We start from the raw sequence: 24,797 nt of genomic DNA on the forward strand, positions 1-24,797 counted from the left end.
ATTATGAACAGGTGCTCGATCCTGTTGAAAGATACAGTCGCATCCTCGAGCATCCCCGAATTGCTCTTCAACAGTGGGAAGCAAGGAGGTGCTTAAAACATCAATGTAGGCCTGTGCTGTGATAGTGCCATGCAAAACAACAAGGGGTGCAAGCCCCTTCCATGAATAACACAACCACACCGTAACACCACCGCCTACGAATTTTGCTGTTGGCACTACACACGCTGGCAGATGATGTTCACCGGGCATTTGCCATACCCACACCCTGCCATCAGATCGCCACATTGTGTTCCGTGATTCGTCACTCCCCACAACGTTTTTCCACTGTTCAGTCATCCAACATTTACGTTCCTTACACCAAGCGAGGCGTCATTTGGCATTTACAGTCAAGATGTGTGCATTATGAGCAGCTGTTTGACCATGAAATTCAAGTTTTCTCGCCTCCCACCTAACTGTCATACTACTTGCAGTGGATCTTGCTGCAGTTTGGAATTCCTGTGTGACGGTCTGGATGGATGTCTTCATTACGACCCTCTTCAACTTTCGGCAGTCTCTGTCAACAGACGAGGTTGGCCTGTACGCTTTTGTGCTGTATCTGTTCCTTCACGTTTCCACTTCACTATCACATTGGAAACAGTGGACCTTGGTATGTTTAGTAGTATGGAAATCTCGTGTACAGACGTATGGCACAAATGACACCCAACCACCTGGCGACATTCGAAGTCCGTGAGTTCCGCGGAGTGCAGCATTCTGCTCTCTCATGATGTCTGATGATTATTGAGGTCGCTGATGTGGAGTACCTGGCATTAGGTGGCAGCACAGTGCACCTAATATGAAAAATGTGTGTTTTTGAGGATGTCTGGATACTTTTGATCACATAGTGTAACATGATTTAAGTTGATGTTTAGTGTCCTGCAAAGAGTCCTCAGAAGGCGATCATTTGTTCTCAACATCTGTTTCTAAAGTTTCAGAGATTTGATTTGTTTATGTACAAGACTTAGCTCTCTTCAGCTTGTTATTTCTTGTATGTAATGTTTTTCAAGGTGATCTTCAGAAGTCCTTTAATATACATTTCATTGAAATTTTATTCCATACTCTGCTAATTTTAAACAGTTGTCAAGAAATTGATTGTTACTGTTGATCACAAACATCAGGTCATTGCTTTTTACCCACTTCTGTTTGTTCAATATAAAAGCTATTTGGTCAGCAAAGGAACTTCAATAGTCAACGGGTTTTCACTGGTGTTACAGCAACAGGTGCCAAGGGAATAAGGCTAGTCATGACAAGTTTCCTTGACTTCCATTACTCACTTTTCACTAGTAGAGATATTTTGAGTGGTGGGTGGTAACGTGTGCTATGTAATGATAAGTATTAACTTCTTTGTCGCCTAGCATGCAACATGCCAGTGTATCGGCTGACTTTTTTTTATTCCATTTGGTGGTGTTATAATTGATTGAAATAGATCAGACATTTGTCAGGGAAAGTTCACATTTCTGCTACCTGTCTATTTTTGTGTGCTGCTTGCTGTCTCTTCCGAAACACTGCAGTACTAGCATACCCAGTATGTTTCTGCATTTGGTCTAAAAGTCCTATATTAGTTTGTCTCGTAGGACTTGATTGGTTGTTGCACCTGTCCGAATGCAGTCCCTCATGTAGCCCATCGAGTTTAGATTAGTGATTTACACTGCTCTTGAAAAATCGAGAATAGAATTATTACTTACAGAACTTTGGAAAATTATTGATAGCGTTTGGACAGGAAAAGCTTTGCTGTTGCAGTTTTTCCATATAAACTGCCTTTTAATGTGTTTATGTATTCAAAAAGTTTTTGTAGCCATGTTATGTAAAATATTAAGAGAATTTACGTCCTTTGTAGTCCTCCCCCATAATTGGCTGATCCATTTTTGAGTGTTGACATAAAACAGACCGACAGTCGGGTAGAAATCTTTCGATTTAGGTGTGGGATTTCTTTTATTAATCTGCCTGTTCTGGTGTTAAATTAATTTGTACATATAATTTAGATATGAGACAAAACACCTAAGGTGACTCCCTGGGCAAAGAAACCAGACAGTACTGTGACCACCCTGTTGTGTCTTGCACTTGTAACTTCATGTGCAGCAGTCCAACATTGGTATATAGTTCAGACGTTTTTGAAAGAACACTGTTGATGTTCTCTTCAATCCAGATACTGGTTTGATGGAGCTCTCCCTGCTACTGTATGCTGTGAAAGACTCTTCATCCCCGAGTAACTATTGCAACCTACATCCAGAATGAGATTTTCACTCTGTAATGGAATGTGCGCTGATCTGAAACTTCATGGCAGATTAAAACTGTGTGCCTGAGTGAGACTTGAACTCAGGACCTTTGCCTTTCGCGGACAAGTGCTATATCCTTGCTTCTAGGAGTGCTAGTTCTACAGGGTTCGCAGAAGGGCTTCTGTGAAGTTTGGAGGTAGGAGACGAGGTACTGGTACAATTCAAGCTGTGAGGATGGGTTGTGAGTTGTGCTTGGGTAGCTCAGATGGTAGAGCACTTGCCCGCAAAAGGCAAAGGTCATGAGTTTGAGTCTTGGTCCGGCACACAGTTTTAATCTGCCAGGTAGTTTCAACCTGCATCCTTCTGAATCTGCTTACTGTATTCATCTCTTGGTCTGCCACACTTCCCTCCAGTACTAAATTAGTGATCCCTTGGTGCCTCAGAAAGTGTCCTACTAACAAATCCCTTTTTCTAGTCTGGTTGTACCACAAATTTCTCTTCCATTCTCCAGCATTCTTCTGCAGCACCACATTTCAATACATGACTACACTTCACACAAATTCTTTCAGAATGGGCTTCCTGACACTTAAATCTTTGAGGTTCACAATTTCTCTTCTTCAGAATTGCTTCTCTGCCATTGTCAGTCTATACCTTCTCTACTTCAACCATTATCACTTATTTTGCTTCCCAAATAGCAAAACTCATCCACTACTTTGTGTCTCATTTCCTAAACTAATTCCCTTGGTATAACCTGATTTAATTGGATTACATTACATTATCCTCGTTTCGCTCCTTTCAAGTCACTGTCTTTTTCTGTTCAACTGCACATCGAAGTCCTTTGCTATCTCTGACAGAATTAAAATGTCATTGGCAAACCTCAGTTTTTATTTCTCCTCCCTGAACTGCCTTCTCCAAATTTTTCTTTTGTTTCCTTTACAGCTTGCTCAATGTAAAGATTGAATAACATTGGGAATGGGTTACAACCTTGTCTCACTCCCTTCCCAACCACTGCTTCACTTTCGTGCTCCTTGGCTCGTATAACTGCTATCCGGTTTCTGTTCAAATTGTAAATAGCCTACTGTTCCCTGCTACCTTTGGAATTTTAAGGAGATTATTCCAGTCAACGTTATAAAAATCTTACTGCAAGTCTGCAAATGCTGTAAATGCAAGTTTGCCTTTCCTTAACATATCTTCTATGACAAGTCGTAGGATCAGTATTGCCTCACGTGTTCCTACATTTCTCTGGAATCCAAAGTGATCTTCCCTGAGGTCACCTTCTACCAGATTTTCCATTCTTCTGTAAAGGATGTATGTTAGTATTTTGCCACCATTACTTATTAGACTGGTAGTTCGGTAATTTGCACATCTGTCAGCACCTGAAAATTGAATTGTTTTGTTGTTGTTGTTGTTGTTGTTGTGGTCTTCAGTCCTGAGACTGGTTTGATGCAGCTCTCCATGCATCCTGCGCAAGCTTCTTCATCTCCCAGTACCTACTGCAGCCTACATCCTTCTGAATCTGTTTAGTGTATTCATCTCTTGGTCTCCCTCTACAATTTTTACCCTCCACACTGCCCTCCAGTACTAAATTGGTGATCCTTTGATGCCTCAGAACATGTCCTACCAACCGATCCCTTCTTCTAGTCAAGTTGTGCCACAAACTCCTCTACTCCCCTAATTCTATTCAATACCACCTCATTAGTTATGTGATCTACCCATCTAATCTTCAGCATTCTTCTGTAGCACCACATTTCGAAAGCTTCTATTCTCTTCTTGTCTAACGTAATGTTGTCTTCTCCCAGGGCCTTGTTTTGGCTTAATTTAATTTGCTGTGCCATCAAATGAACCCATTCAACAAAGATCAAAACAGGTCAAATGTGGTAAAAAAAATGTTGTAATCGCAAATTTTTGTACAGTAGTAGCGTTCTCTCTCTCTCTCTCTCTCTCTCTCTCTCTCTCTCTCTCTCTCTCTCTCTCTGTGTCTGTGTGTGTGTGTGTGTGTGTGTGTGTGTGTGTGTGTGTGTGTGTGTGTGGTGGCTTTTTTCTTGACTCTTAAAAACTGTGACTTGTAGTGAGTATTTTTCCCAGTACAAAATTAAGCTACATTAAATTTCCTACATAAAAGTTCCCAATCATTTTTTTTTCCTGGTGCTAACAGTTTATGCATTGCAGGGGAAGGAAAAAATTAGTTTATGCATTGCAGGGGAAGGAAAAAATTGCAGATTATTAAAAATAGTGTTTTAATGGTATAAAATTAATTATTGTTAATTAAAGTATGTTAAGAACAAATATTAAATGTGTGTACCACATGTGACTGCTGCAGAACTGTTAAGTGATAGATTGTGTTCTTGGGGTGTAACAGGGTGGAAAGGGGGGGGGGGGGGATGGCATTAGAAGCATAACAGAAGATGGGTCACGACATTGTGGTCTTGCAGTTACCTCCTTCATTGTGAATTGAAGAGTAATCAGGTAAGTCACTAGTCTCTCTTCTACCCACCACATCAGAAAAAGCCACTATAGGGTATTTCAGAAAAGCTAACCGATCATTCCTGAGTTCGCTTCGACTCACAGGTGATGCAGTGCTCACTCACTCTCAGGTGGTGTTCGTCTTCCACAAAGTGTGTAAACACTACATCGGTTATGTATGCAAGTTATTAATAACACTAACACAAGGAAAGGATACAGATTCTACATAAATCTGTGCCCACTTGTATACTGCTACAAGGAAAATTAATTCATAGTCATCCTGAATGGTAGTTGAAGCGTTATTCTGGGAAAGGCAATTTGCTCCACCATGAGCAGTGCTTGCTTTTCAGCTTACAGACTGACTATACCTCCCCAGTGTTACCTGTCCAAGTCTCTTACGTAAGTAGATCAAATAACTTTCCTGAGCCTATGTTTTCATAGTGGAGTTGGTTTTGTCTATTAAGTGAAACCTTATTTGCAGTTGTCATGTGAGCTTTTGTGTCAAATATGTTGCTATTACCATTGACGAAGAACTGCTTAATTTGTAAGTGTGATTTTGTAAGTGACCTACATAGTATTAGAGGGAAAGGGATTGGATGGTAAATGTGGCATCTTACTGCTGCCTGTTGTTGACAAATATTGTAAGGCTTTGTAACCATGTTGTAGTCACTTGGTGGTGAATTAATGAATGACCAGAAAGTTACTGCATTTCTTTCACTATCCACTATGTTACTGGCAGACTGCATAAATCTCTTCCACTCAGGAATTGCTGGCGCCTGTAGAGACTGTATAAAGGGATAACAAAATTAACCACTTACCACACATCCACAGCTGATCATGTCCAAATCTAAAACATCGATTTGCTGTAATGCATTGACTGACGTGTTGGAATGTAGGAAGTTCCATAACACCTTGGTGTGACATACTTCTGTTACAGAGGCAGTTAGTGTACGTATCTTGGTGTATTCAGATGTTTGGAGAGTGAAGGTTGGACAATGCATTGATACCTATTATATTTTGGAAAGTTTTCGGGCTAATGATAGTTGAGACAATGAAATTTACATTGTTGAATACATAGTCACAGCACTTTACACTTCAGACGGGGTCTTCAGTGTGGCAGACAGTTGACAGCTCCAGCTGTTGAGCACTTTCACATCAAACCTCAGCTAACAACTGCGAGTAACTACTTGCTTCATAGATTGAAAGTAACTCCCCTATATAAACAGGATCTGTGAAGTTACCTTGTTTACTCACATAAGAGTACTGGATAGGAACTGCTGGGGAGGTATAATCAGTCAGTAAACTGTAAAGTGAGCAGCACTCTTGGTGGGGAAGTTGCCTTTCCCAGAATAATACTATAGCTGCCTTATACAATGACAAAGAATAAATTTCCTCTCTATCAGTGTGGAATAATATGCAGACTTTGACATAGATTCTGTCCAAATGCATTTCTTGTGTTAGTATTAAAAGTAACTCGTTTCTGCATGCCATGCAGTGTTAAAACACTTTATCGAAAATAGCTCTGGAATGCTACTGTCACATGGAATGAAAGCAGCAATCTGGAGGGGCCGGGGGAGGGAAGGCATAACAGGGTACAGGTGAGAGGAGAGAAGAGTGCTGTCTGGCAGGGTGTGCAGGGACTAGATGGTGGCCCGAGAAGACTGCCACCGGGTGCAGTGCCATGAGGCTGTGGGGCAGGGAGACGGGGGGAAGCTGAAAAGGAGAGGAGCAGAGAAGGGAAAAGATGGGCAGGTACATTGGCAGAGGGTAGCACACAATGAGGGTTAGGGGTTGTGAATAGGTAGGTGACAGGACAGAGGGGGCAGAAACTGTAGGAGTGTTTGGAGACAGTAAGTTACTGTAGTTTGAGGCCGGATAGTTTGAGCAACAGAGAATATGTCATAAGAGTAAGTCTTATCGGTGCAGGCTGAACGGTCACTGCCAAACTGTGGCCAAGATCAAAGTAGACCACCCTGTGGCATAACATGCAGCTGAACATAACATGGTTGATTTCCATGGCTGCTTCACAACCCGGGCCATCTGGATCCTCTTCTCCACCATCAGTTTTTCTGAACTTGTGGATGGGAATTATCCAAACAACACATTCTCCGCTCCCAAAATTATCCCGGCCTTAACCTACAGTAACCTACTGCCCCACATCCTTCACCCAATAGTTTCTACCCCCGTTCCCTCCTCCTATCACCTCTTCTCTATTCATGACCCATTACGCTCAGTGTGTGCTGCCCTCTGCCAATACACTCGGCTGTCTTTCCACACTTCCCTGGTCCTCTCCTTTTCCACATCCTGTCGTGTCCCCCCCCCCCCCCCCCCCCCTTCCCACAGCCTCCAGACACTGTGCGTGGTGGCAGTCTTGTCACACCTCCATCCAGTCCCAGCACGCTCTGCCAGATAGCGCTCTTCGCTTTCCCGACCTGTATTCTGCTATCCCTGCCCCTTACCTGCCCCCTCCAGACTGCTGCTTTTGTTCAAACTGACAGTTGCATTCCAGTCCGAGCTGCCAGAGATGGCGGTCATATGTGTGTGGGGTGTGCTTGCATGTGTGAATTAAATTCTGTGCATTTCTTTTTCTGACTGTGCAGCTCAACATGTCATCTTTATGGTGAGCAGCAATCTGTCCTTTTTCTTATTCCGTTTATGTTTAAATAGTTTAATAAATTGAACTGCCTTACCCAGTTCGTGGCTGATTATCATTGTTATGGAAGCTACTGAAGACTTTTCCATTTAGAGTATCAACTGTGATGATAACAACAGGTAGCTTAGTGATTTCACTTTTACATATAATATTTTGATGACTGATATCGACATAAAAATTTTATTCACGATGATGGAGTCGTCACCCTGACTAGTCACCTGAAAATAGATCTGACTGTATAGTTGTGTATTGGTTTAGAATAACCCTAAATGGTGGCTGGAGAGACCATGTAAGTTCCCTCTTGGTTGGCATTGTGTGCCTGGGAAAGAAGGACCTGCTGTAATTGGCATTGTTTTCTAAATGTCAGATCTGTAACATCTAAATACTCCATGTCTCATCCATACTTGACAAATTGCTGTGAACTGTGTGGCAAAGGATACTTCCAATTGTACCATGTAACATGTTTGTTTGTTTTTTTTTTTTTTTTTTTTTTTTTTTTTTTTTTTTTTTTTTTTTTTTTTTTGCATCCAGTTCATGTATGGAGAATCACTGCTTATATGCATCTATGCAGACTTTGATTAGTTAAATGGTTTTCTGTGCACTCCCTATGAGAGCAATGCATAGAGGGAAGTAGTGTATTCCTAGATTCCTTATTAAATACGGGTTCTCAAAACTCTGTTTCCACAGGATAGTTGACATCTATCTCAAAGCATCTGGCATGTAGAGTTTTTTAGTTTCTCATAACGGCTCATAATGGTCTCCCTTGGTCAAACAATACTGTGTACATTATGTTTGTTGTCCCCTGTTAATCTTCTCGTGAGATTCCAATGTACGTGATCAATTATTCTATAATGGGTTATGTGAGAGTTTCGTAAGCAGTCTCCCATGCAGACTGATTGCATATTTGAAGTATCCGACCTACAAACTGAAGCCTACCACCCACTTTACTAAGATTGATCCTGTGTGCTTTATCCATTTTATAAACTCACTAATTGTTATGTCCAGATATTTGTGCGAGACGACTGATTCCAGTTGTGATTTCATTGATACAACAGTCATAGAAAATTACGTATTTATTTTGAGTGAAGTGCATAATTTTACATTTTTGAACATTTAAAGTAAGTTCACAATCTTTGCATCAATTTGAAATCCTTGTGGACTAGGTCTTAAAATTTTTTTTTTAGTTGCAAGAACAGTATAAAATGTTTCTGGGGGATAATTTTCCTCTGATTACAGAACTAAGTTCAGAATTTCTGTATGGCCTCAGTTTCCATGTGTTAATGGTTTTTGTAAAAAGTGAGTGATAATAATGAAGATTTCCAAATGAAAACAGCAAAAACACACAAAAGAATCAAAGAAAAAGTAAAGAATCATACAAAAAATATTTTCTTCAGATTTCCTGTGGTGGTTTACCTCAGGAATGTTGCTTCATAAGGACCAACAATAGTCCAGCAACATTACAGTATTCTGTTTGCATTGCTTACAGCTTTCCATTTGGAGAAGTGTCCTGAAGAAACTGTTCTCCATATTCATCACTAACAGTGTCAGTTATTTTGGAAGAAACGTTAATGACCACTAAAGAAATGTAGGGCAAGTAGCATGTTACTTCTTAGTAGGTGGTATAGCTCAGTTGTTCTTGACTATATCATAGTAATTCTCCACCTTATGTTAGCCTAACAGTTTCTCACAGACACTTTTGGATGGGAGCCATTCCATCACTCAACAAGTCAAAGAAATTTGCTGCATTAATAAACTAATTTGTGGTCCTATTCCTTTCTTTATTTTTGCGCCACTGATGTGGGAAACTTCTCACAAAAGTACACAAATTTATGTGACTCTTGTCCATGGCTATCACAAGTTCTTTTTAGGAGAACCAGTTTAATATGCAGTGCAGGTGGTAATAAGAGAAGTGCTCGCCACCATCTTCTGTTCTGGAAGAAGATCATTCTGAGCAGGCTGTTTCTCCTGTATCATCTCTGCTGTCCCTGTTGCATGGAAAGCAGTGTGTTTCTCATGCTGTATAAGTGTAAGTAGCAGTTTAAATTCTTATATGTTTCCTTCCGATTAACTATTTCAGCAATTGGAACAGAAGAAAATTTGTTCCCATTTAGGAGAAGTACAACTTTCAGATTAAATTTGCTAGAATCCGTGAAAGACTACCCCTTATTTACACTGAAATCATGACCAAGAGTCTTTATAATGGACCAGAGAAATATTCAGCAAAAAATCATAGCTATCAGGATAAACACATCTTTAATCACTGAGAAGATTCAATCCTTTTAATAATGAACCTTAAAGCTTAATCTGTTGCTTCAGCAAATTTAAATCGTGCGCAGTTGAGATCATGGCTCATTTAATTTGAAAGTGACATCGATATGTTGGTTCAGCATTCATATCTCATTTGTTGTCCTCTGCGTGTTTGTCACTGTATGCAACTTTATTACTGTAATGTTTTAAAGAGCACTGGTATTGGCAGTTCTTCACTGTGACATACAGGTCTTATTGCACAGTTTTTGAGCTGATTCCATCTGTTTTTATTACACAAAAATAAGGGTCCATTGCATGGTCTGTTGGTTCCCTTCAAATAATGGGAACAACAAAGGATATGTATTGTGGTCCTTGTAACTGGCATGTCATAAGTATAGCACATGACAAACAGCATATGTTGGTGGCACACAGTGATACCTTTTGGTACACATTCATTTTCTTTTATCTAGAAAAGTGGACTACTTTTCTGAAAGGAGAAATGATGTTAATTGTTTTGAGCTAAGATAACTTACAGATGTGTAGAGGAATAATAGTGTTTCATGACAGGATGCAGTGTGTGATGTGTGAACAAGTCATATTTATTATTGCATCCTATTACCCATTAAATGTGTGATCTTCAGACCACCACGGTGAACAGAATCCTTAAGGGCTTTTGCGCTTGTTTACTATTGTAAGATTTGTATCTCTGAGGATCTTCCATTGTGATCAGACCTTAGTTTTGGATTAATGATAGGATCCATGAGTTTTCATTGTTTCAGGGTGAGGGTACAAAGCTTGTAGATAGTTTATATACAAATTGAAGAAATTTATGAATGTTGTTTACTATTCCCATAACAGAAATTTTTTGAAGTGGTGTAATCAGTCATTTCAAGTAAAGCAGTTATCAGTCTGAAAGCTAATTAGAACAGCGTAGTTCATTTAAAGACACCTGGAATAATGTTTAGTGAGATGGCTAAATAAACATTAAATTATAAACACAGTTGCTGAAGACTCATGACAGATGTCTGCAATAACGAGTTTTCATCTATTACTCGTTTTTTTCTGTACAGTGATTGATAAAAATAAAATACAATACTCGTTATTGGAAATTGTGGTTGTATGGCTGTATTTAAATAAAGGTTTAACTAGTGGAGTGTTACAGGTTTTGTTGAACTGAAATACACACATTCATTATGATACTCAACATGACTTAACATATTTGCACATATAACCAGTAAAGTACAGTTGAGCTGAATTTTGAGTGTGTGTTTTTACTGTTGTCTTAGATCCAAGATCAACTGCTGAGAAGCTGCAATAATATACACATTATTTATACGCTTATCCAGTGCTCTGTAAGCGATTTCTCTTCTCATACTGTAGTTTGTCATCCATCCAAGAGTTTTCCATTCAGGTAAATGATTTAGAAATGCAGTGATATGTAATGTCTAGAATAATAGCCAGAGGTATTAGATATGTGATATCTCATTTACTGTTGGAACTACCTGAAAATTCAATCTATTCGATTGTGAAATGACAACCAGTTTGGTCATTTTGATACCACAGCAGTCCAGTATTGAACTCACTGACTATATTCAGGCACTTTACACACCATGAAATTTCTGATCTACAGAATAGTATGGGACACTAGCCTCTTCTATGGCTTCCTTCAGGTTAACTATTGTAATGGTTGACATCAGTGACAACTTGGTCTTAAACATTCCACATTGCATGATGCAGATATGGGTAAGTTGTTTTCAATGAAGTGACTGTTGCCTGAACACAATATTCATCTAGGCTTCTTACAGGATTTGTAGAAGTTTCAAAGGACAATACAATTCCACATTGTGTTCTCACAGAACATAGTGTTGTTACAGTATCAGTTCTGATCTTCTCTTGGTTTTCAAAACATTACAGGTGAATTTGTTACTGCTATAGGCAGATGGTTAACAACTTAGACATTCAGAAGGTGTAGGTTTGAAATTTCTTCCTCATGAAAATCTTGGCAAAAGGACCAGCAACAACAGGTGTCTCATAACTGTGGAGCAGATAATATGGATGCTGATATTTGTTTACCCTTTGTAAATTGTTGTGGAGGTGGAACTACATTGTGTTCTAACATGATGTCGATGAAGTGACAATTGCCTAGTTACCTGAAGAGGGTCGCATGATACAAAGGCACACATTTTTTAATTCTCGATGATTTATTTGCCACAAGTTCGTCTCCCTTGGACACACTGTGAAAGTCCTCAAATGTCTGCTTACAATAATTCTTCATGTCTGACCTGAAATATAAGAGTCAGAAAAATGCACAATAATATGCTGCCACAGAGTAGCATTTTTGGCTGTTGGATTTTTACCAAAGGAGGAAAACAATTCTCATTTCTGAGCCCTCCCCACTCTCCCTCCTCATATTCACCGGAACCTAACTGTTGACTTTCAAAATGGAAGAGCACACGTTCTTTATTTCACACCCTCTCAGATCTGTCAGTGTTGGATACACTACAATCTCTCATAAGTTTTTAGCATTTGACATAGTACAATTTCACTTTTGCCTTTGCATCCACACCACTTGCACAAAAATTCTCTGAAATGTCTGATTAGCATATTCTCAAAAGCATTGTCTTTGGGTTGTCATTACAATTTTCCTAGATGTGTTCATTCGTAGCATAAATGGAAAATTTAAGCTGTTGCGACACTGGTAGGTAGATGATTTTCTTGATGGAATTCCAGCTTGGGATCTATTGGGCAACCCACCTGAGGTTTAGAAATGTTAGTTAAGCTGCCCATTGTGAAGCCTGGGAACCTCGTAAGTAATACGTTAACAGTATTGGGAATGTTGAAAAAGTGTCTCACTAGTGGCAGGTCTTGACAGCATATTGGGCGTGGCCTCTTGGCACAGCATATACTGTTTCCCTAAGAGTGCCAGTGACAAAATCCCCTGCGAACAGTTGCGAGAGAACTCCAGTCATTTAGGGATGTTGGTGATTTCTGAGACAATTGGTTTCTGGTTGCACCTGTTGTTTTCATCTCCCATTTAACCTTACTGTTAAAACTGCTCAAAAGACCTGTTTCTGAAACAATCAGTTTTCAGTTTTTTATTGCTGTTGCATTCAGTAATAAACAGACTCAATATTGAAAAATTCTGAAGAAGGTAGGGGAGTAAGAGTTAATGATATAGGGTTGAAGCTTTGCCAAAAATTGGCCTCGCTGTCCCCAGCGAAGAGAGTAAAGGTGTAGGGGACATGCATGGCAACAGTGAGATTGAAGGGTCACAAGTTGATGGCTTCCCTGCATTGTCGCTTTTGGATTGTATGAATTATTATCCTGAAGCATCTGCGAAATTAAGGATTCAGTTATTATCCTGAGTTTAAGACATGTCACTAAAGTCAAACTTACTTTTTTCCAAGGAACGTTGTGGTAATTTTCTCCCTGTATGAATTTGCAAGTTTGTTGTGTCTCCTCCTGTTTTTAATCGTTTAAGCAAATTGAGCATTCTACTTTGTAAAATACTTCCAAACTAGGGATGGTGCCATTTTTCAATACACCTGTTGTCTGAGGACGACGACAAAAAACTGCCCAACCAAATGGGTGCAAGTGTCACACACTGCATGTACACATGTACTCTCTAATAGGCCACACCACAGGACAGGCACATTATTGTCTCTGCAAACCTACTCGTACATCATGTTTGTTGATAGTTTCTAATCGTAGGCATTATTATTAAAATAGTACTGATCACTTTTGCCAAATTAATCGGGTTAGTTTTTCCCATCCTTAGTATCAGCACCAAACTGTTTTCTACAATGTTCTTGGCTGTATTTATATGTATCTCAGAATTAGCTGATCAGTCTTTATGATAGTCTGTGTAAATGTGAACCTGGTTATGGTATTTAAAAACTGCAATTTTTATTCAGCAGTGTGCTGCCAAAATGGATTTTACAATTTTGAAACTGCAGTATGATGAAGACTATTAACAGTTGCATTCTTTGTGTGTAAAAATTTGCACAAATGTTTCTTTAATCATTTTGGGAATATCTGAACATAACAAAGTGAAATTTTGGTATCCTGTTGTGGAAAAAAAATGTTCATAACGAATGTCTCATGTAGTGCATTAGAAGCAGTCATTCTGAGACAAGAATCCAAAGTTACCTAACTATTAGGGAAATTAAACAATGGAAAGTCCATGTTGGGATATCCCTCCGGGCCCCACAGCTCTCTGACACTGCACAAGGTAGTCTTGTTTGTCTGTACACTCCATCAGGCAGCATTGTTTCCTCTTCCCCCACCCACACACTGCTATCCCTGCCCCCTTCCATGTTTTTCTATAGATTGTTGCTCCCATTCAACGTGTTTGTTTCAGTCTGGCCTAAGCAACCAGGACGTGTGTGGGGTGTGCTTGGTTGTGTGAACGCATGTGTTTTTCTTTTCTGACGAAGGCTGTGGCCGAAAGCTTATGTTGAACAGTCTTATTGTTCTGCCTGTCAGTAACGAGTCGTCTTCATGGTGAGTAGCAATCTGTCTTTTCCATACTTGTAAATATCAAGGAGACATTTTCTGGGGCAAAATTTACCGTCGATAAGCAGTCCACTTCTGAAAGATAAATTTTGCAACTCTCACAAATAAACTATTAGAGAATAAAGACGTAATAGTAGAGCCCTCTATAACAATTTCAGGAAATAATTCTGCCTGTGATTTGAATATTTTTCATTATAAAAAAATCTCTTGATGACGTTGGATGCACCTTGTGATGCAGTGGATATTACATCAGAATTCTTAAAAATTGTGTGCCTGATACCATCCCGACTATTGAATTAGTCGTGGCAGCTGCAAGAGATGCAGTTTTAACGATCCATTGAAACGTACCACTTCAAGCATCTTTTTGTATCCTCTTAACAAAATTTCAGAAACCTTGGCTTTGGAGGATCTTCTAAAGACAAAACAAAGCATATTGTCAATTAAAAATTTGTGCAATTGTCTGTAAGTGTGTACCATTAGGCCACTTGGCTTAAAATAGTACAACTATTTTTGGTGGGTATGTTCTTTGTGATAGTAATACTCATTATCGATTACCATGCTCCTGCTTTAACCATTAACATTCTGTGAAGCGAGCTTCTCTTTGGCATGTGGCATGGCTAACAAAGGGCAACCAGCTTTATCATATGAGGAAATCAGTATTTCCCTAGATCAGACATTTGTTAGTAGTTACTCATTACACACATTTTAACCATAAAAGGCTTGTAAATGATTGATTGTGAAATCTGTAAGTAGCAAAAAAGCGAAACAGTAGTTCAGGACATTGTCCCTTTCCTCACTCTCCTTGCACCTTATCCCTCGTAAATGGAGAAATGTCTGTGGATGGTTTAAGAATGACTATTCTTTCCTCAGATTATTTCAGGCTATTAATTGTGCTGCTTTTAATATGACTATGCTGTAACACAATGCAAAACATTTGTGCATATGAAGCTGAGGCAAGAAAAAATTCACATGATTAAATGTCATACGATGTGATAGTCCACACAACATACATTGCAGAAGGCATAATCTGCAGTGATTGTGTGGCAAGTTTTTGGAAAAAAAAACAAAAAAAAAAAACACACTGGAGCTAATTGTTGCCAATGTTCTCCATAACTGTGACTACATAGTCTTTTGGTCAAACTATGGTGAACAAGCATTTGCACAAGTCAGCTGTGTTCTTGGTTGTGGTTGACAATCGCGACCTGCAGCGTCATACAGCCTAACAATGTTGTCAAATAACCTTGATCAGGAATTTTGAGAACTGGAGGAGAGTGTCTCCATGTTTCATTTATTCATGATCCTCTACTGATAGTCTCTACAGCAAGACAGCTTCCTAGCAAATTAAATTTATTTTTCTTGTTGTAAACTCGTGGAGTGCAAGGCTGATTAGTCTACATATTTGACTGGTTATTAAGCCTAGAGTTTTTGGATTTGTGTGAGCCTTATTTTCTGCCATCTTGGATCTGTAAGGACCTTTTTGTGGCTCTGACAGAAACTTCAACAGATTGAAATGATAATTGGTAGTAGTCTTGCACTGCATCTTGAAGTTCATAAATGCCTTTCACAATCACCACATGTTTACCATCAACTGTCACAGGTGATATTTTGAGGCCAGCTTAGTTTGGGTGTATTTTCATCCACCTTGTGTATTAATTTAACAGCTCAATATAAAATATCTTTCAACACATAAGAGGGAGTGTTTGGAAGAGCAGTTGGTAGTACATTGAACTAAATTAAATGCATCATTAAACACAATATACCTACAGTGTAGCCCAAGATATTTGAACTGTTGTAATACATGTTCTTCACGTGTTAAATATTTTGAATATCAGATCATCCACCTTTATCATGTGAACACCCTAGCAAAAATTCAAGTTGAATTCAGGTAAACAGTGTAACAATTGTTTATTGAAGAAAGTGTCACAGTAGGATAATCTGTTAGAATTTATAGTGGTTGGGCAACTAATTGATTTCATATATCTGCTACCACACAAAAGAATTTTTTTGTTATAAGTTGAGATGACGCAGGACTGTGACTTGTGGCAGTGTTTGCAGCCGCCGCTCGTCCCGGGCTGGAAAAGCCTCCTTGCCTGGGGCCACTGCTGCTGCCGCTGCGGCGACAGCGACAGCGACGGCTGCAACATCATCAACTGCTTCAGGAGCTGCCATGTCCTCTGGTACCCAGGAAACAACGGGATCAGAATCTCATCCAACAAACAGTGTTCCAGGGGGCAATCAAGTTCCTGTTGAAGAGCCTGCAAGTGCTGCCTCTGCAGGTGAGTGCAAATTAAAATTATGAAGTAAACCAAGTATGTTGTTACTGTTCTGTGTAAGTAGTTAATGTTTGACGTTTCAGTGTAATTTGACTTGGTTGTCAAATTGTTCAAACCTCATAGGTGTCATTATTTTTTCTCGCATAGTTTTTAGAAACAAATTAAGGCAACTTTACAATGTGTATAACAAATTGTCATGTATGATTTGACAGTTCCATCAGCATCGGGTATTCCTTCAGGAATGCCGTCAAGTGCTCCAGACAGTGAGAGTGATGATAGTGAAGTAGGACGTTTGCAGGCACTTTTGGAAGCGAGAGGACTGCCACCTCATTTATTTGGTGCATTAGGACCTCGAATGCAAACCCTTCTGCATCGTAGTATGGGTGCCAGCTCGTGTAAGGCATCTTTCTTGCTATATTTGTGTCTCAGTCCTGACTGTGTGTGTGTGTGTGTGTGTGTGTGTGTGTGTGTGTCATTGCAAGTAATATATAAAAATTTTTTTAATAATTTAGTTAGAAGTTTCCTATGTGAGTATTGAAGGATAAAAGACGTGTTACGGCTGAGATGCGTACTCGGAAATAAATATTGAGAGTCTATTCCTGCACCTTACATTGTGCTTAATTATCTTCCAAAGCAGTAAATTCAGTGACAAAGAAGTAAATTTGGTATTTATTTCTAAGTATGCTTATTTGCTGTGTAATATTTTTCAAATGTGAATGTTCAACTGCTGAAATATAAGCTTTCATTTTGAAAAGCTGAAAGTCATTAATTTTAAATATGTTTAAATGCATGTAATTTTCAGTTTGTGAGTAGATTACTTTGTTAAAGTTATTCTGATGATTTTTGTGTTTGGTCATTTTTTATATACAAGACCAGGAACTTCTTGTTCTATGTGGAAAAAAGTTAAGGCTTTCTTGTCATAACATTATTTGATAGCTTCATTATCTTAATTCTGATGAATACATGTTCTAGTATTTTTCAATTTCAGAATTTAAATTGTAAATTTGTGAGAGTGCTGAATTTTGGGATGAATGAAACTTGGGTGAAAAGAGATTAGGATAAACAGACTGTGTGTGTTTCATATGCATTACTTTGTTCAATCCTTCAGCATTTTAATCAGTCTGTATTCTCTCTCATTATTAGTTGACTTTCTCGTGCTGTCAGTCCTCTTTCATTTATTGTGTTTAGTTGCATTTTTGTTCTGCTGGGTGTATGTTTTTCTTCACTTGTATCACACTTCTGGAGTATATGAATTTCCTCTTGACTTGAATTTACTTGTTCTGTCACAGTTCTGACAAATGGTTTTCTCATTATCAAAATGATGTTCTCACACCCAGAAAATTTGATTTGTGTTATGGGATAAAAGAGAGAAATGCTTACAACAAGAGAATTATATGCATCTGTCAGTAAAGAATATACAAAATGTAAATCTCATAAATTATTTGCTGCACCAAAACTAAATTTTCAAAATTCAGACTAAGTTTGTTGTTCAGATGGAGAACATAAAACCAAAACTTAATGCAGCAATATGTAAGACACTAAAATATCTCAGTATAGCATCGGAAAAACGACAGAAAGCAACAGAGGAAAATGTTGGCAAATGGAAACAAAGCAAGTACCAGGGAAAATGACACAATTTATAAAACTCTTGCCAGAAGACTGAGACAATGAAACCACAGACAGGACAGTAATGTGTATTTCAGTGAGTGTAATCAATTTTTCAAAATATAATGTAATCATATAGACAAAAAATATTCGCACCAAGCAACAGCAGGAGAAACACATACATACCAGTATTTAAATTTGCAAGCTTTCAGAGCCATTGGCTCCTTTTGGCAGGAGAGTTGAAGGGGAAGGAAGAAGGGTGCAGGAAAAGGACTGATGAGGTTTTGCAAAATGGGGAGAGTTCGGTAAAGTTGCCCACATCCATGGGTCAGGGGAACTTAACTGAATGGGATAAGAAGGAAAGATTGATTGATTGGGGACTGCATCAGACGAGATTTGAAAACCTGGGAGCTTGAAAGGTGTAAGATAGGGTAATATGCAAGACAGAGATTACTGACTAAACATTGTGCTTGAGTCAGTAAGAATGGAAAACTGAGTGCATCGTATGTGACAGAGAGGGGAGAAGGGGCAGGGAAAAACAGACAGGTAAGAAAATGAAAGATATAGAAAACTGCAGGGAGTGACAAAAGGAATAGTTACTGTGAAGAAACACTAATACAAAAGAAATTAACATAAATTAAGGCCAGGTGGGGGTGCCGAGAACCAAGGACATATGATAATGCCAGTTCCCACCTACAGATTTCTGAAAAACTGATGTCTGGGAGGAGAATCCCAAGGCAAATTACAATAAAAAAATTGACAAAATATTTTTTAACTAAGCTGGAGGGGTAATTACATCCACTGGAGGCTGAGGTGAGACTGGTGGTTATTGTTGTAAAGTGTCTCAAACTGAACAACTGTATCTGTGAAATCTGTGCCCACCCCGGTCCCACCACAGACCTTCCTTGCTAAAAACTGATGCCATCTCTCTCTTCACCAACATCCCCCATGTACATAGTCTGCTGCTGAACATGAACATTTCCTCACTCAGTGCCCATCTGATTCCAAACCTATGACATGCTTCCTGCTCACTTTAATTGACTTCATACTTACCAACCACTACTTTACATTTGAAGGACAGACACAGGAACAGATCACGGGCTCAGCCACGGGAACAAGGAATGCTTTCCTGGGATCCATAAGCCTTTAGCCCCTGTTTTATTTTTAGATACATTGACATCTTTGCCGTATGGGTTCATGAGGCTGAGGCTGATTTAAATACATACTACCAGTTAAATTCCAAAACTCATACCACTTTCTTTGACATTGACCTCATCCTCAACGAAGGTCAGCTACACACTTCTGTTCACATTAAACTTACTATCAAACAACATTATTTTCATTTTGACAGTTATCATCCTTTCTGTGTCAAACATTCGCTCCCATCCAGCCTTGGCTTTCGAGACAAACAGTTTGTTCAGTAGCAGACTCTTTACAGCAATATACCACCATTCTCAACTCAGCCTTAATTTGACATAATTACCCCACCAGTCTAGTTCAGAGAGAATTTCCCAGGCTATCACACCCAATCCTGGTACTGTTGATACCTACCAGCTACTTCAACAAGCCTATGACTTCATAAATTCAAGTCTTTTAATGAAGTCCATTCTGTTCATTTTGTCCACCACACACAGAATAGCTTTTCTAAATGATAATTAGCTGAAACCCTCAGCTGCCGACAGGTGTTGTTGATATACCTCAATGGGAGCAGCTGAAAATGTGTGCCCCGACTGGGACTCGAACCCGGGATCTCCTGCTTACATGGCAGACGCTCTATCCATCTGAGGCACTGAGGAAGCATATGAATAGTGTAACTGCAGAAACTTATCCCTTGCACGCTTCCCGTGAGACTCACATTCCCAGCTGTCCACAACCTACATATGTAATTTTCCTAATAGATATTTGCCCATCCACTCATTACTCGCGCACACTAAGGTGACGATTCCCGTAAGAGTTTGGGCAATCTGTACAAATGCACACATTTTCAGCTGTCCCCATCGAGGTATATCAACAACACCTGTCAGCAGCTGAGGGTTTCAATTTATCATCGTTTATTCTAGAGAAGCTGCACGGTCATCAGTGGTATCTGTTCCTTCAAGAACAGTTACTCTCTTCATATACGAATAGCGTTTTGTTGCCCTACCAATCTCCGCAGTATCCTTGTCGGGCACTGTGCTCCTTCCACACCCATTTCCATACCCTATGGCTCCCACTCCTGTGACAGTCCCCAGTGTAAGGCTTGCCTGTGCAACCCCCTAGCCCAACCCACACAAGCTCTGTAACTGGCAGGACATACACTACCAAAGGGAGAGCCACCTTCGATATGACGTATAAGTATACCAGCTGTTATGTAAAAACTGTTCGGCCCTCCGTCAACGGGACTACCACGAAGTTGTTGTTGCGATGAATGAGCATAGGCAGAGGGTGTACCCTGGCAACACACACAAACCTGTTGTAGAGCAAGCTCTACATGATAGTCATGATGTTGGTGCCTGTTTTGCCACATGCACCATGTGGATTCTTCCCCCAGACTTGAGTTTCTCGGAACTTCACAGGTGGGAACTGGCATTACCACATGTCCTTGGATCTCACCAGCCAGCTGGCCTTAATTTACATTAATTTCTTTGGTCTCAGCATAGTAACTACTCCTTTCTTCACTCCCTTTTAATTTTTCTATATCTTTCATTTTCTCTCCCTCCCTCCCTCCCTCCCCCTCCCTCCCTCCCCCTATCTCATACAATGCTCTTATGAACTCTTGCATGATGTTTTAGTCAGTAGTGTGTATGTTACTTAAACATCGTCAGGTACTGAAACTATTACTTCTTGCGTATTAATAAGCTTTTAGTGGACAAGGTAATAAGAGGTGGTCAACAACATAGGTAATAGAATTTTGCACTCATTTGGCAGCACTGAAATTACAAAAACTTCTGAAAGGCAATTATTCTAGGCTACACTGTAATATTTTACATATGTTAAGTTTTATAACAGTGGAGCATTTGTGAAATGATGGTGGTGATGATGATGATGATGATGATGATTGTTGTGGAGAACCTTAGAAACCCATATACAGCTATTTTCAAATGATTTTTAATGTTTGAAATTAGTAAATTCTTTGCCGTAACTTTGGTGTATGGTTAAATGTACCTAATCTTAATTAGTTGGTTTCATGCTGGTTTCTCATGAAGAACAAACCTATAAGTCACTTTAATCACTCGGCATAAGGCATTTCATTCATTTTGAACACTATTGCTTCATGTGAGATTTTGCTCTCTTACCTCGTGCACCCATTACTCTTGATACATCTAAGTTATGCAGATATACCTCGATTGGACAGTATAACTCCCTTACTTCTCAAATACTGTTGAGGCTCTCCAGCTTAGTTTGGTGTACTCGCTCATTATGAGAAGACAGATCGGAACAGGGTAGTTGAAGCTTTGAAAGGGGCTATAAGAGAATATCTGGCTAGTTCATTTACTAATGGAAGGGTGCCATAGTTGGAGACTTTATCTAGTGCTTTATTTTTAACTTGTTGCATAGCTTTTGCTGAGACCTTACACAGGAAGAAATGGATGCATGCATTTTTTTAGATGTGAAAATGTCAGTAGCCAGCATGGCAGACCAGTTGTTCGTGCAGTTTTAATCTGAGCATGAACTGGAAATAAGAATACATTAAAAAGGGCAATTTATTTTAACTGTGCAGTGTTAAATTATTGTGTGTGTTCGGAACTGATAATATATAAATCAAGAAAACCTGTCTGCAATGGTACTTATTCTGTGGTGTAGTAAAGCATTGTGCAGTGCAACTAGCATGAAAATCTCAAAGGGCCAATTTGATGGTGCTGTGCATGTTGCAGCTTCCAAAGCACAACAGCTACTTCAAGGTGTTCAAGCGACAGGTGATGAAGGACAACAGCTTCAGGCTGTTATGGAGATGTGTCAGATGTTGGTTATGGGAAATGAGGACACGCTGGCTGGATTTCCGGTGAAACAAGTTGTACCTGCACTTATTACACTTCTTGGGATGGAACATAACTTCGAACTGGTAAGTATAACGATTTTGTTTGTGGAATCTGTGAATGATTGAATGTGCCTTTTGGTGGTTCAACATCTCTACTGTTTGTGGTGACTTTACTTCTTAAATTAAATACACCAGTGTGCACTAAATTTCTCAATCTTTTACCTCTAATATTCTACACTGTTTGGTGTTAATTCCCATATTGATTTAACAGTCAAAAATTAAGATCCATTGAGTTACACTGGAAAATATAATGTACTCATGAATGAGTAATGTACTGTGTTTTAGAACTCTGTGGGTAGTGTTGAAATCAAGGCTGTTGATCTGAAGTTTAATCTGTTAATATTTTGTTATACCATAGTTTTAGCTTCCTTTGACATTATGTGACACAGTGGAAGATACTCTGATTTCAGAAGTCACTGCATTTCTTCACTTTATTGAGGGGAAAGGGTGCAACACTTTTTGTCACCGTGCATAAAGAAATAATCCTTGTTTTAGCAAACAAGTACAGATTTGTCTCCATAACTTTTCTTCACTTTCTCACTTATCAAGCTACAAAAACAGTCTGATCCAAAACTTCCGTGCTCATAGTCAGCTAGAAATTAGCAATAGCAGACCCCATCTCAACCTTGATGACATAAACAAGGCTTAATATACCTGGTGGATGTCAGTTGCCCATACCCAGGACCTCATCCTCCCTCTCCCACACAACTTCGTAATCACAATAATGTATTTTTCACCTGCACAAATTCTAGCCGAGTGTTGGCTTTCTAATATTACATTTAGTTTTGCATGGCTGAGTGATACTAATACACCCACTTGAATCTCTTTGTACTGTCGGTATGTTCATCTGTGGACCAAATAAATCGGCGGCAAACAGAACATGCCACTGTATATTATGCAAGTGAAGAAAGGGAGCCTGAAAATTTTATTAAGTTTTTCATTTTGTCACAGGAGTTGTCATCTTCTTCAACTTAGTAAGAGGCAACACTGTTCGACTTGCAATTATAGAGCCACACTGGATTGGTAACACAATAAAATGTTGAACTCGAGATGACTGTCTTGAATAATAAAGCTCTCAGCACATCAATAATCAACTTTATTTATGCCAATCAACACAACAAAAATTGGAAGCAGAGACTAATGAAATAATAAATCTATTAACATGATCAGACATGATTTTTTTTTTTTTTTTTTTTTTTCAAGCAAACAAAGCATTATAGATGACATCAAAGTCAAATAACTAAGAAATCTTACCTGCTTCTTAATCTACAGGGAGCATTTAATTTTTTGCATAGCTATTTTTATTGCTGTCAAACAGTTTCATTTCAGTTATGACTTCTTTTGTTCTTTCAGTGTTTTAATCTTAAATGTCAATCCCATTTTATTCAAAACAAAAAATATCTTTGTAACTGTATTGTAGCTTTGAAGAATTTTCTAGATAAATTGAGAGTTCATTTACTTTAGGATGTATTTATAGATCATAATTTAAAGGCATTGTCGTCCATCGTAAATTTTATATTTAAAAAGCAAGTACCTAGTCAGGGTGTATGTGCCTCAGAACGTATGGGGAAAAACCCATAAATTTTTCATTGTTTCAGTTTTCAATTAAATTTTTCGTAAATTTTGGCGGAACTGATACTCCAATAAAGAATTTTACTTTAGCCTGCTACAAGAGAATAATACTGCAGCAAAAAAACATAACTCTCTGCCAGACACACAAATGTGATTTGCAGATTATTGATGTAGATAGAATAACACCAGAATAAAACTTTAATTACAAAGAATATCCACAATTTACAGCAACAAAACACAGTGCACACACGATCATCAGTTGGCAACAAAATGTGTCAAAGGCTGTATGAAGACTGTACAATCCTTCATAACAGTAAACTGCTTCGAGAAGTATGATGTCAAAACTGTTTACATTTCTAACAGGTCTTGGGCAAAATATTGCAAATGTTGGTTTGAGAAGCATTACTTTCAAAGAAAACTTCCTTTTGTGCGAAATGAATTATGTTATGTGTGAGAATGTGTGATGGATTTCTCAAATTGAGGAGTGTTTGACTCTTATTCAAACCTTTCACTTTGAGGACTAGCCACTTAGCAGAATTCCAAAGCAGGAGACCAGCCATTTATGCAATTATTTAAAATTTTAGTGACACATTTGTGTTGATATATCTTATATGGTAACACAGGCTAAAAAGGATCGAGCTTGTGAATTCTTGAGCAATTTTACACATAATAGGCTCTTGTATGGAAATGCTCGACAGCTATGTAACCCACAAAAGTTTGGTGCACAGCAGTGAAATTTATAATTGTGCTTGTAAGAAATGTTCAGCTGCTGCGATGTAAGCAGTGCTGTCAGGATACTGCCTAACCACACCCTTGGGAAAACAGTAAAATATTTTTGACCCCCATTATGTGAGAAAGCGTAGCTTTCCTTGTAGCTGTACTGAACACACATTAATTTAACCATTAACTTTTCCTATTTAATTGTTTGCACTTCTTAACAGGATATTGCCATTGGCTGACTACATCACATGCCCTATGCTCAGGGTATTTGCTGTCATTGGCTGACGAGATCAGGTGACATGAGCTATGATCGGGTGACAAAAGCACATTGCACACCACTATCTAGATTTCAGTGCATCAGATCTAACCATGCTGTGTTTGGTGAAATTATGTTGCTGCGCATAGTGTATTTTTAACTGGGAAATGCTGCAAAAATCCAGGTCCCTTATTTTTCCTGAGTATACACAATGTTAGTCAAT

The 24,797-nt window shown here is 38.9% G+C and overlaps 1 protein-coding gene across 6 annotated transcripts in view; it reads left to right on the plus strand.

Moving 5' to 3' along the window:
* The window catches only part of LOC124777789 (E3 ubiquitin-protein ligase TRIP12-like), a 217,329-nt gene that overhangs the window by 70,486 nt on the left and 122,046 nt on the right, over positions 1-24,797 (plus strand). For 4 of the 6 annotated variants that reach the window (XM_047253297.1, XM_047253301.1, XM_047253298.1 and 1 more), the window contains exons 6-8: positions 16,177-16,406; positions 16,616-16,798; positions 21,863-22,050. In XM_047253297.1, the coding sequence (XP_047109253.1) occupies positions 16,177-16,406; positions 16,616-16,798; positions 21,863-22,050 (601 nt within the window). The remainder of the gene's footprint in view (positions 1-16,176; positions 16,407-16,615; positions 16,799-21,862; positions 22,051-24,797) is intronic. The other 2 variants (XM_047253300.1, XM_047253302.1) reach the window with 1 other exon arrangement.

Source organism: Schistocerca piceifrons, chromosome 2, assembly GCF_021461385.2.
Source record: "Schistocerca piceifrons isolate TAMUIC-IGC-003096 chromosome 2, iqSchPice1.1, whole genome shotgun sequence".
Taxonomy (NCBI): domain Eukaryota; kingdom Metazoa; phylum Arthropoda; class Insecta; order Orthoptera; family Acrididae; genus Schistocerca; species Schistocerca piceifrons.